This window comes from Hibiscus syriacus, unplaced genomic scaffold, assembly GCF_006381635.1.
Source record: "Hibiscus syriacus cultivar Baekdansim isolate YM2019G1 unplaced genomic scaffold, ASM638163v2 tig00000646_pilon, whole genome shotgun sequence".
Lineage (NCBI taxonomy): Eukaryota > Viridiplantae > Streptophyta > Magnoliopsida > Malvales > Malvaceae > Hibiscus > Hibiscus syriacus.
The window spans coordinates 55254-69591 of NW_024061802.1; the positions used below are offsets into that span (position 1 = coordinate 55254).

Below are 14338 nucleotides of genomic sequence, written 5' to 3' on the forward strand. Positions count from 1 at the left end.
TTTGGCTTATATATATGTTAGAACATTTAGCGGTATTTTTGGGACAAAACGCCACAAAAGAAAAGATAAATAGCGGTGTTTGGAAAAAAACACCGCTAAATATCATAACCTTTAGCGGCGTTAATTTTAGCGGCGTTAATTTCAGCGGCACTTTTAGCGGCGTTTGTTTTTGCGTCAAAAAGGTTTTTAGCGGAACTTAAAAATGTTGCTATATGACTGAAAAACGTCACTAAAAACTGTTTTGTTGCAGTGTAGGTCCCTCTGTCATAGGGAGTATATTAATTTAGTTCATTGACCATTAAATCGATCAATCTAATCCTTTATTGTAGAGATTGGTTCGGTTTAACCACTCCATTTTGGAGACTTGTTCAAATTAAGCAAATCAATTTTGGATAAAAGTAAAACTTTCACCCCATCTTGTGATTCTCAACAAATTTTGAGTCATGATATCCGTTCCAAATTCCATGTAAATTATGTAGGATATTAATAGGATGATAAAAAATATTAAAATTTCAAAATACTAAAAACCAAAGTAAAAACTCCAAATATCTAAACTATACAGAGACTCAAAACATTATTTAACTTTAAAGATTTGGACAATGATTGAAGTTTGTCTCTCTCATTTTTACATCTGATTTTGTTAGTTTTGAAAAACAGAAGGAAAAAGAAAACAAATAAAATAATGGGACTCACATGTGGCCAAAACAACTTGGACATAAATCACATGTTCCTTCATGTGTCACATGTTCCTTATATATATATACTAGATAAGATTTTAATGTAAGGAACAAATTTGGTCTATTTTTCACTTAGAAAATGCAAAAAAAAATTAATTTTGAGACTTATTTTTCTAATTGAGTTTGGATGGTCCAAATCATTTTTCTTAATTATTATAATGTTTTCTTTTTTTGAAAAAAAAACCCTTCAAGTACCCATAAAATCCTATGACAAGAATAACATTTATCACATGAATAAAAAAAAAGTTTAACCAGATTTGATTTCTTCTAACAACTTTCTTGGAACCCAAACACACTCAAAACTATTAGTTCATGGCAAAGCAGAACCCAAAATAAGAAAAATTCAAAGTCAAAGGCTTGTATTGGATTAGACTAATTCTTCTTCCCCATCAGTCAACGCATATCCAAGACTTCTCCAGTTTTGATCTAGACCCTCCAAATCATCAACGTGGATGTTCAAGATTCAAGATCGAAAATTGTGCCAGAGTTGACTTCTTTTTAATATTCCAACATACTAGGAAACACAACCTTTAAAAGGCAATAAAATCCCAGTAACACGCTGACACGTGTCAAAAAATTAAAAACCAATTTTTATATAAAAATAACCCTTTTTTCATTCACAAGACTCCATCATTAATACTTCTGTTGTGTGTTAAAAAACAAGACTAATTAAATCAATATTTTATGAAAATTATATAAATGTAAATATAAAGTTAACCTAATAAAAACCTTCCCTATAAATACCATGCGCCCTGCTCCGTTATACGCTGTATCTGCAGATTAAGTTTCTGCTACTGATATATATATATTAATGGTGAGCTCTCCATAAACCCGCCCTTTTCAGTTTTCTTTACTCTTTTTCATTTATTTTTTAGTTTGTTTTGGCTTGAAAACTTAGCTTTTGATGATAAAATTTTCTTAGGGTTATCGTTGTCGGTTGTTTTTAAGAATTTCCTCTTTATATTGACATCTTCCGCAAGTTTTCCCCCCATATTTTTATGGGGTTTTCTTGCTCTAGATTTTCCATTTATTTGTTTAAGATTTCTCACTGTTTGTCATTGTTTTAGTTCTTAAACTTTGATCCAACACGAAAAAAGAAGTTTCTTTTAACTGGTTTTGGATAAGGCTCTTTGATTGCTTACGTTTATTGCGTCAATATTGTCGTGAGCAGATGCCTAGCGTCAATCCAGTCCAGTCCGACAAGGATACGGAGCCCTTTGTCGACGTCGATCCGACCCGCCGATACGGTCGTTACACGGAGCTTCTAGGGTGCGGGGCAGTTAAAAAGGTTTACCGTGCATTTGATCAAGAAGAAGGCATTGAAGTTGCATGGAACCAAGTCAAGCTAAGGAATTTCTCCGACGATCCATCAATGATCGATCGGCTTTACTCGGAGGTCCGGTTGTTAAGATCGTTGGCCAACAAAAACATAATCTCATTGTACAACGTTTGGCGCGACGAGGAACGTAACACCCTGAATTTCATAACCGAAGTGTGCACTTCTGGGAATTTGAGGGAATATAGGAAGAAACATAGGCAAGTTTCAATGAAGGCTTTGAAGAAGTGGTCAAAGCAGATTTTGAAAGGCTTGAACTATTTGCATTCACATGAGCCTTGTATCATTCACAGAGATCTTAATTGCAGCAATGTTTTTGTTAATGGAAACACTGGTCAGGTATGCTTTTTTGGTTAGATAAAGTTATTCTTTTTATTTTATGTTTGGTCCCTAGGAAAAAAACTGAGAAAAAGAAAAAGAAAGAAAAAGTTGGAGAATACAATTCTCTCTTGTCACTTTGGATTTTGATGCACAACATTAATTATTAATCCTTCAACAGGTTAAGATTGGTGATTTGGGGTTGGCAGCGATTGTTGGGAAGAATCATTCCGCTCACTCGATACTCGGCACACCGGAATTCATGGCACCGGAGTTATACGACGAACATTACACCGAACTAGTTGATATATACTCATTTGGCATGTGTGTGCTAGAGATGGTGACTTTGGAAATCCCCTATAGCGAGTGTGATAACGTGGCCAAAATTTACAAGAAAGTGTCAAGTGGGGTTAGACCTCAAGCCTTGAACAAGGTTAGAGATGAGGATGCGAAGGCATTCATTGAGAGATGCATTGCTCAGCCCGGGACAAGACCGTCGGCAGTCGAGCTGCTCGAGGATCCGTTTTTCGACGAAGTCGATGATGATGACGAAAATGATCAATAGCACTTAGGTATACAGACTTGTTTTTGTATTGTTGATATTTTAAAATTCTTAATTCATGTTCATGGTTGATGTATTATGCAAATCCAAACTCATGGTTGTTTTCCCATAAAATATTTCTTTTTTCAAGTAGATTAACTGGATTAGACTAGTTTAACTTGTACATGTCCTTTCATAAGCATACATCAAGTTTGAATGGGAGAAGGTTGAGTGTGAACTTGTGTTTCTTGACCATGAATTACTCAATATTTTATGTATTTGAAGTAAAGTCAGATCAATATACAACTAAAAAGAAAGATCCACCATGAATTAATGGGTTGTTATGAAGTGAACATGCAATGTTTTTGAAGACTAGTGGCTCTTGGCAATGACATATGGAGCTTTGAACATATTTTATATTATATGAAGTTTTGTAATAAAGATACCTCTTGTTATGTATTCGCTGTCACACTCAAATATGTTGGGAAATTATTGCTATAGCCTGGCACTTATCTGGCTGGCCTTCACTCGTTTTCCATTTCAAAAAGATTTTATTCAACGATTTCATCGGATGCTATCATGTAATCACTCTAAATTATTATTTTTTTAGACTTGATGATATGTCAAATTTTGTTAGTTATTTTCGATGATTTTATCATATATATTGGTGTCTTTTATGATTTAGATGATATTTGGAGGAGAGTTTATGGATATATGATGAAAGTTATAAATATTTTTGAAGTGATCTTTTAGGACGTGAAGGAACTAAGAAAGGATATTTTAAGGGGCTAACATGTAATTTTTCTGTTGGACCAATTTATAATTTCATGCTTTCCTTAAGGGACTATAGAGAGATTTATCAATTTTAGTCAAATTTGCAGGCATCTAACTTTTGTATATTGTTCTCTAATAGAATATCATGTATAATATGCCTTCAATGTAAATTGCTTGCCTTTTCAGTTAAAAAATAATATTCGGTTTAATTCAAGACAAAGAAATGGTAAAACGATGTATGTTTGCTTCTTGTTGGAAAAGAGATAAAAAAAAAAAGTACAAATCAAGCTGTCTGGTTTTAGTTCTTAGGTTGTTCCATAAAACAAACATTGTTCTTGTCCCCAGGCATATCACATCACTTTCTTGAATAAGATATTGTTTCTCATTACTAATGTAGTCTGATGACTATGGTAGCTTCAACTGTGTTAACTGCAAAGTACCGACTCCGAGCACGATATCGAAGGCATCTCGGGTAATATTCTAATAAGAATCTTATGTATTCCATTGGAGATATCTAAGGAAATATCCTCATCTGATATATCAAAAACAAGAGGAGCAACAATGTACTGTGATCCCATCAAGGTGTGGCTTATTGAAGTACCCCCTCAAACGATGACCGATAGAAGTTGTCGAAAAAATACAGAGAAGAGCCGATTCCAACATGTTTTGGAAGGGGCTAATATGCATTGCAGTTGTTACTGGACTAGCTGCAGTGTGTACTGGACGTGAGTTGCGTGAATCCGAATCTTTCCATATCAGCCGAGAATTCAAGGATGTATATAAGTATTCCAAGGAACCGATTGCGCTACGATGAGACGGTCTTTTAAACGTATCAGGGCAGAATGAAACTGCAGCAGGACCCCCAAGAGAGTCCAGTGAAGAGGATTCAAACAAACTATTGTTGACTTTGCTGCCTTTATTTCTAGGCTTCGGGGTCTTCTGCGTGTTCTTATACTGTATGAGCAAGAGAGCATATACAAGAAGGACAGAGGATGAGATTCCAATTGCTCTAAAAGAATCGCCTCGCAAACTTGCTCCGGCCGATGCCATAAGAGAAGTGAGGCCGGAGGGTGGACACCAACAGCTCGTGTTCTTTGCCGAAGACCATGAAACGTTTAAACTAGATGATCTCTTAGCTGCCTCGGCTTATTTACAAAGCCAAAGCTCTTGCACCAGCTTCTACAAGGTACTACTTAAGAACAATGCCACTTATGCTGTCAAAAGATTGAAGAAATTGCAGGTCAGTTTTGTAGAGTTTGGCCAAACAATGAGTCGGATAGGGAACTTGAAGCATCGGAACATTCTTCCTCTTGTCTGTTACCGTTATGCGAAATACGAAAAATTACTGTTCTACAAGTACCAGAGAATGGGAGCCTCCTAAACTTGCTACAAGGTAAAATTTTAGATTTTTCATCAAGAATGAATGTGCACACACATGAAACATCACCTCAAACATAACGACATTGCATTGTTCTTTCCTAAAAATGCGAAAAATCGAGACTGTTTTTGTTAACCTGCAGGCTACATTGAGGGTAAAAATGAATTTCCTTGGAGGCTTAGACTGGCAATAGCTAGAGGAATTGCAAAGGGATAGGCATTCATACACCAGAGTTTCGATAACCAGGAAAGCATTCCTCATGGAAATCTAGAGCTCTCAAATATACTTTTGAGTGACAACATGGAACCACTGATCAGTGAATATGGGATTTCAAGTCTTTTAGACCCCAAACAGAATAGTCTCTTCTCTTCCTGGTTATACAGCGCCGGAGAAAAGTTTATCCGAACTAGGCAATGTTTCAGCTTCAGGGTTATCCTACTGGAGCTGCTATCCGGTAAAACCGAGGAGAAAACTGGAGTCGACCTTCCTCGGTCGGTCGGGACGATGGTGAGAGAAGAATGGACCTGAGAGGTGTTCGACAAGGATGTCCCTAGAGCTGCAATGCAGTGGACATTTCCTTTGCTAAATATCGCTCTCAAGTGTGTATTGCATTCACCTCAAGACAGACCAACCACAGCAGAAGTAGAGCAGCAGATTGACAAGGCTTTGCTTGCGCATGAAGATTGTTCGATTTCGTCTATGTCGTCTTTGACATCCAGCCACCCTGATTGCTGTATGCTTCATAGTGTCATACCTGAGACATGGGACACTCCGGGGTCGAATTATTAATCGACATTTCAATACATTTTTAGAGGAAATAAAAGCACGTACCATTGAAGACCTTCCATGTTAAGCTAAACATGGCTATCTATCCAAGCCCTTTAGAGGAAATATATAAGCCATTAAGCCAATGTACAAACCGAGGGAGAGAACAGAATTATAAGTCATGTTACTGTCATAATAAACTTCACTTCGTCTCTTTTCCTTTTTTGCCTAAAAGTTACCTGCTAACCATTGCAAGATCATCCACTTTTCTGCTTAATTCAGACAAAGAAAGTTCATATATTCGAAAAACTTCGAATACATGAAAAATCTTTAAGAAAAATGATCGAACATACCCGTATCCGTAGCCAAATACATGCTTGCAAGTAGCTTTGTCTTACCGAAGACATTTCCTTTGTCTTACCAATGACTTCTCCTATGCACTTTCTAGTTCTTCCACTTGCCATTTCCTACCCTAATTTGATAAAACATCAAAGGCAATCATCATTATTTATGGTCTTGAAATAAGCTCAAAATGACATGTGAAACAGGCAAAATATAAATATATTATCGGTAATAAATAATGGGATTTGGCCATTTGGGATCATCAATCTGTTGAAATGGTACAACTCCATTTGGAAGTTATGGCCTATTAATCCTTGTACTATATAAAAGTTGTAGATTCCATCTCTAGACTCTAATTTCTTACCAAATAGTACTCATAAAATCTAATAAATCAACCACTAGTGGTTGTATTATGTGTAAGTTGTAAACTAAATTCATGTTATTCATTCAATTTGATTTTTTAAGTCTTTGTAAAGGGTCAAAATCCACAAATTATATAAAGTACAGGAACTATTTTTATTTCTAATACACCAATTTTAATTTCCAAGAAAATCTATTGGGATCTTGGACCTAGAAATTTCTTTTGTCTATTTTGCATGGTTTATTACATTGCTTGTTCACTTATACTATGCTTAGAAGTTGCAGGATAAACGCCAAATCATTAAATTAAGTCCCAAAATATCTTAACCATAAACCAATCTCTCCTTTAATCTTAAATTATACACATTAGACCTTGCTTTCTGCTTTACGCCAAATGAAATTTACACCAAGTAACTGCAAAAATTTGATGAACCTATATTAGAAAAGAAATGTAAAAATTTAATCCTTTTCATCCCATGGCACACATGGAACCTACCAAAACACTAATTTTAAATATTCGATATAAATATCGAATATAAATATTTTAAGATGAAATGAATGAATCAAATAACATAATCTAACAATTCTGAACTGTTGGGTTTACGTATTTGTATGCTCAAAGCTTAACTTGCAGAATACAACAAAAGATGAGATGAACTGTTGTTGTATTTTACAACTCGATCGTAAAATGTTATTTGAAAAAAGATTTCAACTTTTGGGGACTTCAAACAATCCAGAACAAAATATGATGATTGTCATGATGTTCTATAAATCCTTTTTTGTGTTCTTTTGGGAACAAAAGAAGGCTCATTGTAACATGACGAACTTTGGACAACAGCAGCATGCCATAATTTTGATCAATCTGTCTATAAATAAATTCTATAAAAGATGCAAATTTATTAAAAGAATGCAAAAGTTGAAGCTTGATTTTCTTCTAACATTACATCCAAGCAAAGAATAGTTAGTTATATTAAATCGATATTAAGTAGTAATAAGATTTTTTTATATATTTTTTTCTTACAAAAGTGAAAAAAAATAGAACTCCAACACCTCCGGTCATCACTCTTTAAGCTACTCCAAATATTCTTACACCAGAAGATTTGCGCTCAATATATATATATATATTCTCTTTCTCCCTCTGCCTCTCTCCTGAAATTCCATTTCTTTTGATTTATTTAAGAGGAGTGGAATAACCAAGGAGAAAAGAAACAACCAAAAAAAAAAAACAAAACAAAAATGAACAGAAAGACCTCCTCTTCTGTTAGCATTGTAAACATTTCCCACCTCAGATCTTAAATTTCTTCCCATTTTCTTTTCTGGGTTATTTCCAAGATGGTAACTTGTCTCTGTTCTCTGTTTCCTGGACTTTTCTTTTGTCTTGATCCACATGTCTCAATTTTCAACCTTTTCTTTTGATTGTCAGGATTCTTGGGTTGTTTTCTGATTGGTGCATGAAGTTTCCAGATGATCCTAGATTGGATTTTACAGTCATCAACTCTATTTTTGATCAGATTCTGCCTGTAATTCATATCAAAAGGTATGTTTTTTTTTCTCCTTTCAATATTCCTGTTTGATTGTTGTTGCCGTTGTTCACATTTTGATCTGTTTTGCTTCCTTTTTCTAAAGGATGGATCCTTTTTAGTTACTGGTGCTAATTGGATAATTTGGTATTGGACTTTTAACTTGTGGAAGTGAGTTTCATTCATTGGATTGGTGTTAGTATTTTGGTTGAATTTGAAATTTTGATATTTGAATCCAGTTGTGGTACTTTTTGTTTTGAGAAAAGTTCAGACTTTTTCCTCTTTGGATTGAAATTGGTGGTTTGATGATAGTGATTGCAGATAAGATGGAATCAGATCATGGTAAACTCTTCATTGGTGGGATATCTTGGGACACTGATGAGGAACGTCTCAAGGAGTATTTCAGTAAATATGGAGAAGTGGTGGAGTCAATGATCATGAGAAACCGAATTTCCGGTCGTGCTCATGGCTTTGGTTTCGTTGTCTTTGCTGATCCTGCTGTTGCTGAGAGGGTAATTAAGGATAAGCTTATGATCGATGGTCGCACTGTAAGAGCCTTGATTATGATTATCCTTTATACATTGCAGATTCAATTGAGATTTTTTTTACATGTTTCCCCCTTTCGAAAATACTACTAGTTAAAGTCAGCCAAATGCGATGTAGACAGAATATAATTTGTTCAAATGAATTTGTGTTCAATGGTTGGGTTGGGATAGAAAATGTGGTGTAATTGTTTGATCAATTTTCAGGTTGAAGCAAAGAAGGCTGTTCCTAGGGATGATCAGAACATTATAAACAGGAACATGAGTGGCATCACTGGTTCTCCTGTTCCTGGAAGCATGAAAAAGATTTTTGTCGGAGGTTTAGCCTCATCGGTCACCGAGTGACTTTAAGAACTAATTTGATCATTTTGGTACAATTACTGATGTTGTGGTGATGTATGATCATAACACGCAAAGGCCAAGAGGGTTCGGTTTCATTACTTATGATTCGGAGGAAGCGGTATATAGAGTTCTGCATAAAACATTTCATGAACTCAAAGGGAAATTGGTGGAGGTCAAGAGGACTGTTCCGAAAGAACTATCTCCTGCCCCCACCCGCAACCCTGTGATCGGATATAGTTATGGTTTGAGTAGGGCTGCCAATCTCCTCAATAGTCATGCTCAGGGATATAACTTAGCCCACTTGCCGAGTTTGGAGTTAGGATGGATGGTAGGTTTAATCCTCTTCCTACTGGTCGAAGCGGGTTCCCTCCACTTAGTACCACCGGCTATGGTTTAGGCATGGATATGGAGCCGGGAATGAGCCCAGGCTATGGTGGGAGTTCCAACTTTGGCAACAGCCTAGGATATGGACAGATAATTATCCCTTGCTATGGTGGGATTTCAAACAGGTCTAACACTCCTATTGGATATGGTGTTGGAAGTGGAAGAAATGATTCTAATTTGAGCTCTGCTACTCGGGATATCTGGGGAAATGGAGGCCTTAGCAACGCCACAAATGCTTCCGGCCCTGGTAGTTTCTTGGGGACTGGAAGGGGGAGTTTTGGTCCTTTAGGAAACAGTGGGGCTAATTGGACTGTTCCTCCTCCTGTGCAAAGTGGAAGCAACGCTTCTGGCTATACTGGTGGGACTGCCGGTTATGGGAGTGCTGATGACAACTACGGTTTAGGAGGGGGAGGATATGGTAGAAACGGTGGCACTGTTGCAGCTCCAACATCGTCGTTCGCTGGGCCAAATGGTTATTTTAAGGGGCCCTATGGGGATCTTTACCACAGTGGTTCAGTTTATGGTGATTCAACTTGGCAGTCCGCAGCTCCCGACTTGGATGGTCCTAGCTCATTCAGTTATGGACTCGGCAATGCATCATCAGATGTTACTGCAAGATCCTCCGACGATTATGTTGGAAGTTACAGTGTTACAAGTAGACAGTCCAATAGAGGTAACGTTCTCTTTTGCAGTCCCAAATTCAATAATCTGAATCTCATTCATGTCATAGGACAGAATCATTGGATGAAAGTATTTTACATCCAGTTATTTGAGCTTGGTTCTGAATATTTTATTTATGCTGATATGCCGAGGCTCGATAAGTGAACACCAGCTTGTTGCATTTGTTTGTTTCATATCCAGGAATTGCTGCCTAGGCGATCTGTTATTTGGGTATAAGAAGCTATGATGTAGGGTGAATAAATTTGCAGAAACAGGCCAAGGATCTGCGAATTCGATACAACTGCTGGTTTACTATGTCAGCTTGCAAGGAAATTGATCTTATGACACTAATGAGGGTTACTGATTTGAAATATACACATCCAGAGTGAGCAGTTACAAGAGGATTTCCTTAAGGTTTTCGATTCGATTCGTTTTTTTCTTCTCTTATATCGTAATAGTGAAAATTTAGGTTCCGGTTCTTGGTATTCGAGTGAGGTGTACAATCAGATTGAGGGATATATACTGCGGTCTACGGGGCATCTTCGGCAAGGCGTTCCGGTAGCAGTCTATCAAACCATAGGGTATTATTTTTTTCCCATTTTCTTTATAAATTTGTAATGCCCTGGCAGAGTTGCTGTAGTTAACATGGAATGTGATTTTTTGCAATTATTTTGAAAGTTGAAAATCAGAAGACAATGTTAAAAAAAAGAGAGGAAAGACCACATGATACGTTATTACATTTCACTATTAGTAGAATTAGTCCCCTGTCTTCACCCTAAATTTCTAAAGTAATCTGTGAGTCTTCCTTTGAACAAAGGATCAGGAAGCTTAGAAAAAAGCCCTACTTCCGTAGAACACCCGAGAGCCGGTGTTTTTCGATGCCTGAATTTTCTGGTCGGTGGTGCTTGAACTCTCCGATTTGGTCGATCTGCTGTCGATGTCCAGTGGCAGTTTCATCTTAGCCAACTTCTGCTCGGGCTCAATATTAACGGAAACAACGGGTTTCATGGTGGAATCGCTTTGTGCTGCAGAGGAATGGCTGTCAACATCCCCGACATCCAGCGTATGCAAGAGACAATTGGAAGAAACCTGCAGGCGAATGGAACAGATCGGTCGAAGAAAGAGAGAATTCTTTCTCCAACTTGCCATTCTTGAGAAGCACTTCGGAAAGTGGCACCAATGCAAATCCCAGCAACTGGTCTTCAAGATAATTCCTCACTCTACTCATCATGAAAATCTCGATTTTGAGAGACGAATCAATGGTTCGGACATCGAGACGTAGATTATCGTTGAACACCGGATTCCTCCCACCACCATTGATGATCTTGGTGGAAACTGTGCTCTCAGGATCAGAGGTGAGACAAAGCTTTGCATACACATCCTGCTTGTGGTAAATGCAGATGTTATGGATGTCTCTTGCCTGATGAACATAAACCTCAAGAACACCAATGGAATTATGTTCCTGTCTGTTAACCTGGGACCCATTTGACTATAAACCACCGGCATTCCCACCGGAAAACTTGGGTGTCAGGTTCTCAGGCTCAGCCACAACAGAGTTCTTGAACGGTAAGACGACTGACTGTGGGGAATCCATGATAACAGCAAGAAAGTGAACCTGGCAAAGAAAAAGAAAGCAACTTTATGGAAAATCAAGTCATCCAAAATATCAAAAGTAGAAAATAAAACAATTCCAAGAACAGAAAACTTGACCTCCAAATCAAAACCCAACTCCCCCCCCCCCAAAAAAAATCTTTCAAGCCCTAGTACATGAGAATTTGAAGTTAAAAGGCAAATAATTAACCTTTATGCTGCTAAGAACCCAAGCCGAAAAGCCTAAATCCTTAAACTAAGCTGAAACAAGAAACCAACAAGGCTTCAACCTACAAAGCTGAAGTCTTTGGCTTTAAAAAACCAGAGAATTCTCTTAAAACCCAGAAACTAAGAACCCCCAGAAAAGCAGAGAATTGTAAGTGTTCAAAATACCTGAGAGTTTACAGTTCAACAGTTTAAACGCAGATTCCAATAAAGCAACGAACTTAAACAATAGAAACCGGAAAATCCGAAAAATGATGAAGTGCGACAGCTCTAATAGCTTAAAAAAAGTGTTACGAAGTTTGTTATTATTTAAATAATAAAATTAGTAAAAAATTATTAGAAATATTATTAATTTTATCGGTTTTATTATTATTGGACGTTTTACCTGTTTTGATAGAGGGCTACAAGTTTTTTTGTTTTTTTACCGATTTTGTTATTGTTGGATACTTTACCGAAAATGTTAAAAAACATTAATGTTTTAGGTAAAAATAATAATATTTTATGAATGTGTATTCTCAAATCCACCCTCACACTCATTATACAACTAGATACTAACCACTCATCTTGTGCCCATTTATACCAGAGAAGCTACTGTCTTTAATTCTAAAAATATTTATTCCTTAAAATTTGATTAAATTACAAGTCATGCCTTATAAAATCTTAAGATTTACATAATAATTTCTGAAATTATATCTAAATCTATAATGGTCCAAAATTTATATGATGGGTAGTTAGTGGGTGAATATGAAGCAGGCGGATGCGGAACGGGTAAAGTTTTAAACCAATCACCTATTCACTACTAATTGCGAGTACAACTTTTTACATCTACACCCGCACATTAACTATTAAAATTATACTCATCTTTGCTCCAGTTAAAACTGATACGGTGCGAAATCTACGAAATTATACCCGTTTAACTCCGATTATATTCGTCTTCGTCCCCTTCTCTTCGCCCTCCTCTTTTATTTCCTTTTCCTTCTCTTTTTTTCGAGTGATAATCTAAGAAAAACATTTTCGGTGATCACTAGAAATATCAAAACTATCAATCCTGAAACTAAAGACGGTGTAAAAGCTAGCGTCACATTGAAATAAACGTTAATTATAAAATTTAATTATTAAAAAAGTTAATAAATATAACATGGCACATAATTAGAGTAATTCACAACTATATGTAGTTATATCAAGAAACTCAAATGTGGTCGGGCTGATTAGGGTTTATTTTTGGTATCTCAAAAATCAATATTTAATTTCTATTAATATAAAATTCATCCAATTATTTTAATAAAAAAATTTAATTTATTTAAAAATCCTAAATTCCAAAAATTATATGTATAAAATATTTATATTATTAATTAATTAAAAAAATTAAATAAAACTATCTTATAATCTTTCAAAATTATTTACAAAATTTTACTAATATAAATTTTACAATTTTTATAACCGCCTTGCGATTACAAAGATGTACCAACGTACGTGTCAAAGTAGGAGGCTAATTAATTAAAATATCGTAGCCGCCCATTATCTTTATTGATTCTATATAATCCATTGTATCTTTCTCATTTTCTTGATAAAAGTCGCAAATTTTATTTAATATAAAAAACATCCTAAATTACAATAAAAATCTGCAATCATAATAGTAAATTAAGGATATAAATAAGATATTGTAACACCCACAGACCGATGCAGGTGATCCGATCCGATCTGAGGTGTCATATTAGGGTCACCAGAGCGACCCACAGTAAAAATCTCGGAAAATTTAAAATTTCTTTTAAAACTTGTAAAATCATAAAAAAATTTATAATCAAAATACAAGTTTGGAAAACCGTTCATATATTACAGACAAAATTAAAATCATATATTTTTTTAGATTCAGATATAAAAACAGAATACCACATACATGCCCCCTAAACACATGCACCGTACTCCACAAGAACGCCAGTGAATACTGATTTCGATGGATGCACTGATTCAATCCTTTTAAAATGAAATAATGAGTAACAGAGTGAGCTTTGGAAAGCTCAGTAATACAGAACTACCAAGTGATGCTGAAGGACATCCAGATAATAGGCAAACATATGATTCCTTATTGATTTAGACATCTATATATTTTTATGTTGAGTTGAGGTCTCCCTAATATCTTAGGTAGTAAAAGACATGAAGCTTTTAGTTCAGAGGAAATGTTTCGATGACTGGTTTAGGATATCAGAATAGGTTGTCTAGTGTGTTCCCACAAAACCAGTGAAAATGTACATATCCTTTTTAAAACAGTAGCAGTTTAAAATGTATCTTTAAAAATCATAGTAAAACCCTTCAACTGAACGCCAATATGCAGTTCCCCAAAACTGCATTCATAATGACTTACCCTAGGCCCAAAGGGCATATGTGCCAACCTAAGGGAACACCTTGGGTCCATAAGGTCTTACCCTAGCCAAAGCGTAGATGCCAACTGAGTGGAGTGCCCTCAGGCCCATAAGGACTTACCCAATGTACACAACAGAGGAGTCACCCTAAGGGAGTGCCTTAG

The 14338-nt window shown here is 36.0% G+C and overlaps 1 protein-coding gene and 3 pseudogenes across 1 annotated transcript; 3 read left to right on the forward strand and 1 right to left on the reverse strand.

Moving 5' to 3' along the window:
• Positions 1-1893: 1893 nt before the first annotated feature.
• LOC120209118 (probable serine/threonine-protein kinase WNK11) lies at positions 1894-3069 on the forward strand. The gene is made up of 2 exons (XM_039208180.1): positions 1894-2412; positions 2573-3069. Exons 1-2 carry the CDS (start codon positions 1909-1911, stop codon positions 2954-2956), a joined length of 888 nt encoding a protein of 295 aa, XP_039064111.1. The 5' UTR covers positions 1894-1908; the 3' UTR covers positions 2957-3069.
• A 1113-nt stretch (positions 3070-4182) lies between these two features.
• Positions 4183-6049, forward strand: LOC120208988 (annotated as a pseudogene).
• Positions 6050-7804: 1755 nt separating this feature from the next.
• Positions 7805-10267, forward strand: LOC120209123 (annotated as a pseudogene).
• A 430-nt stretch (positions 10268-10697) lies between these two features.
• On the reverse strand, positions 10698-11721 carry LOC120208998 (annotated as a pseudogene).
• Between the last annotated feature and the right edge of the window lie 2617 nt (positions 11722-14338).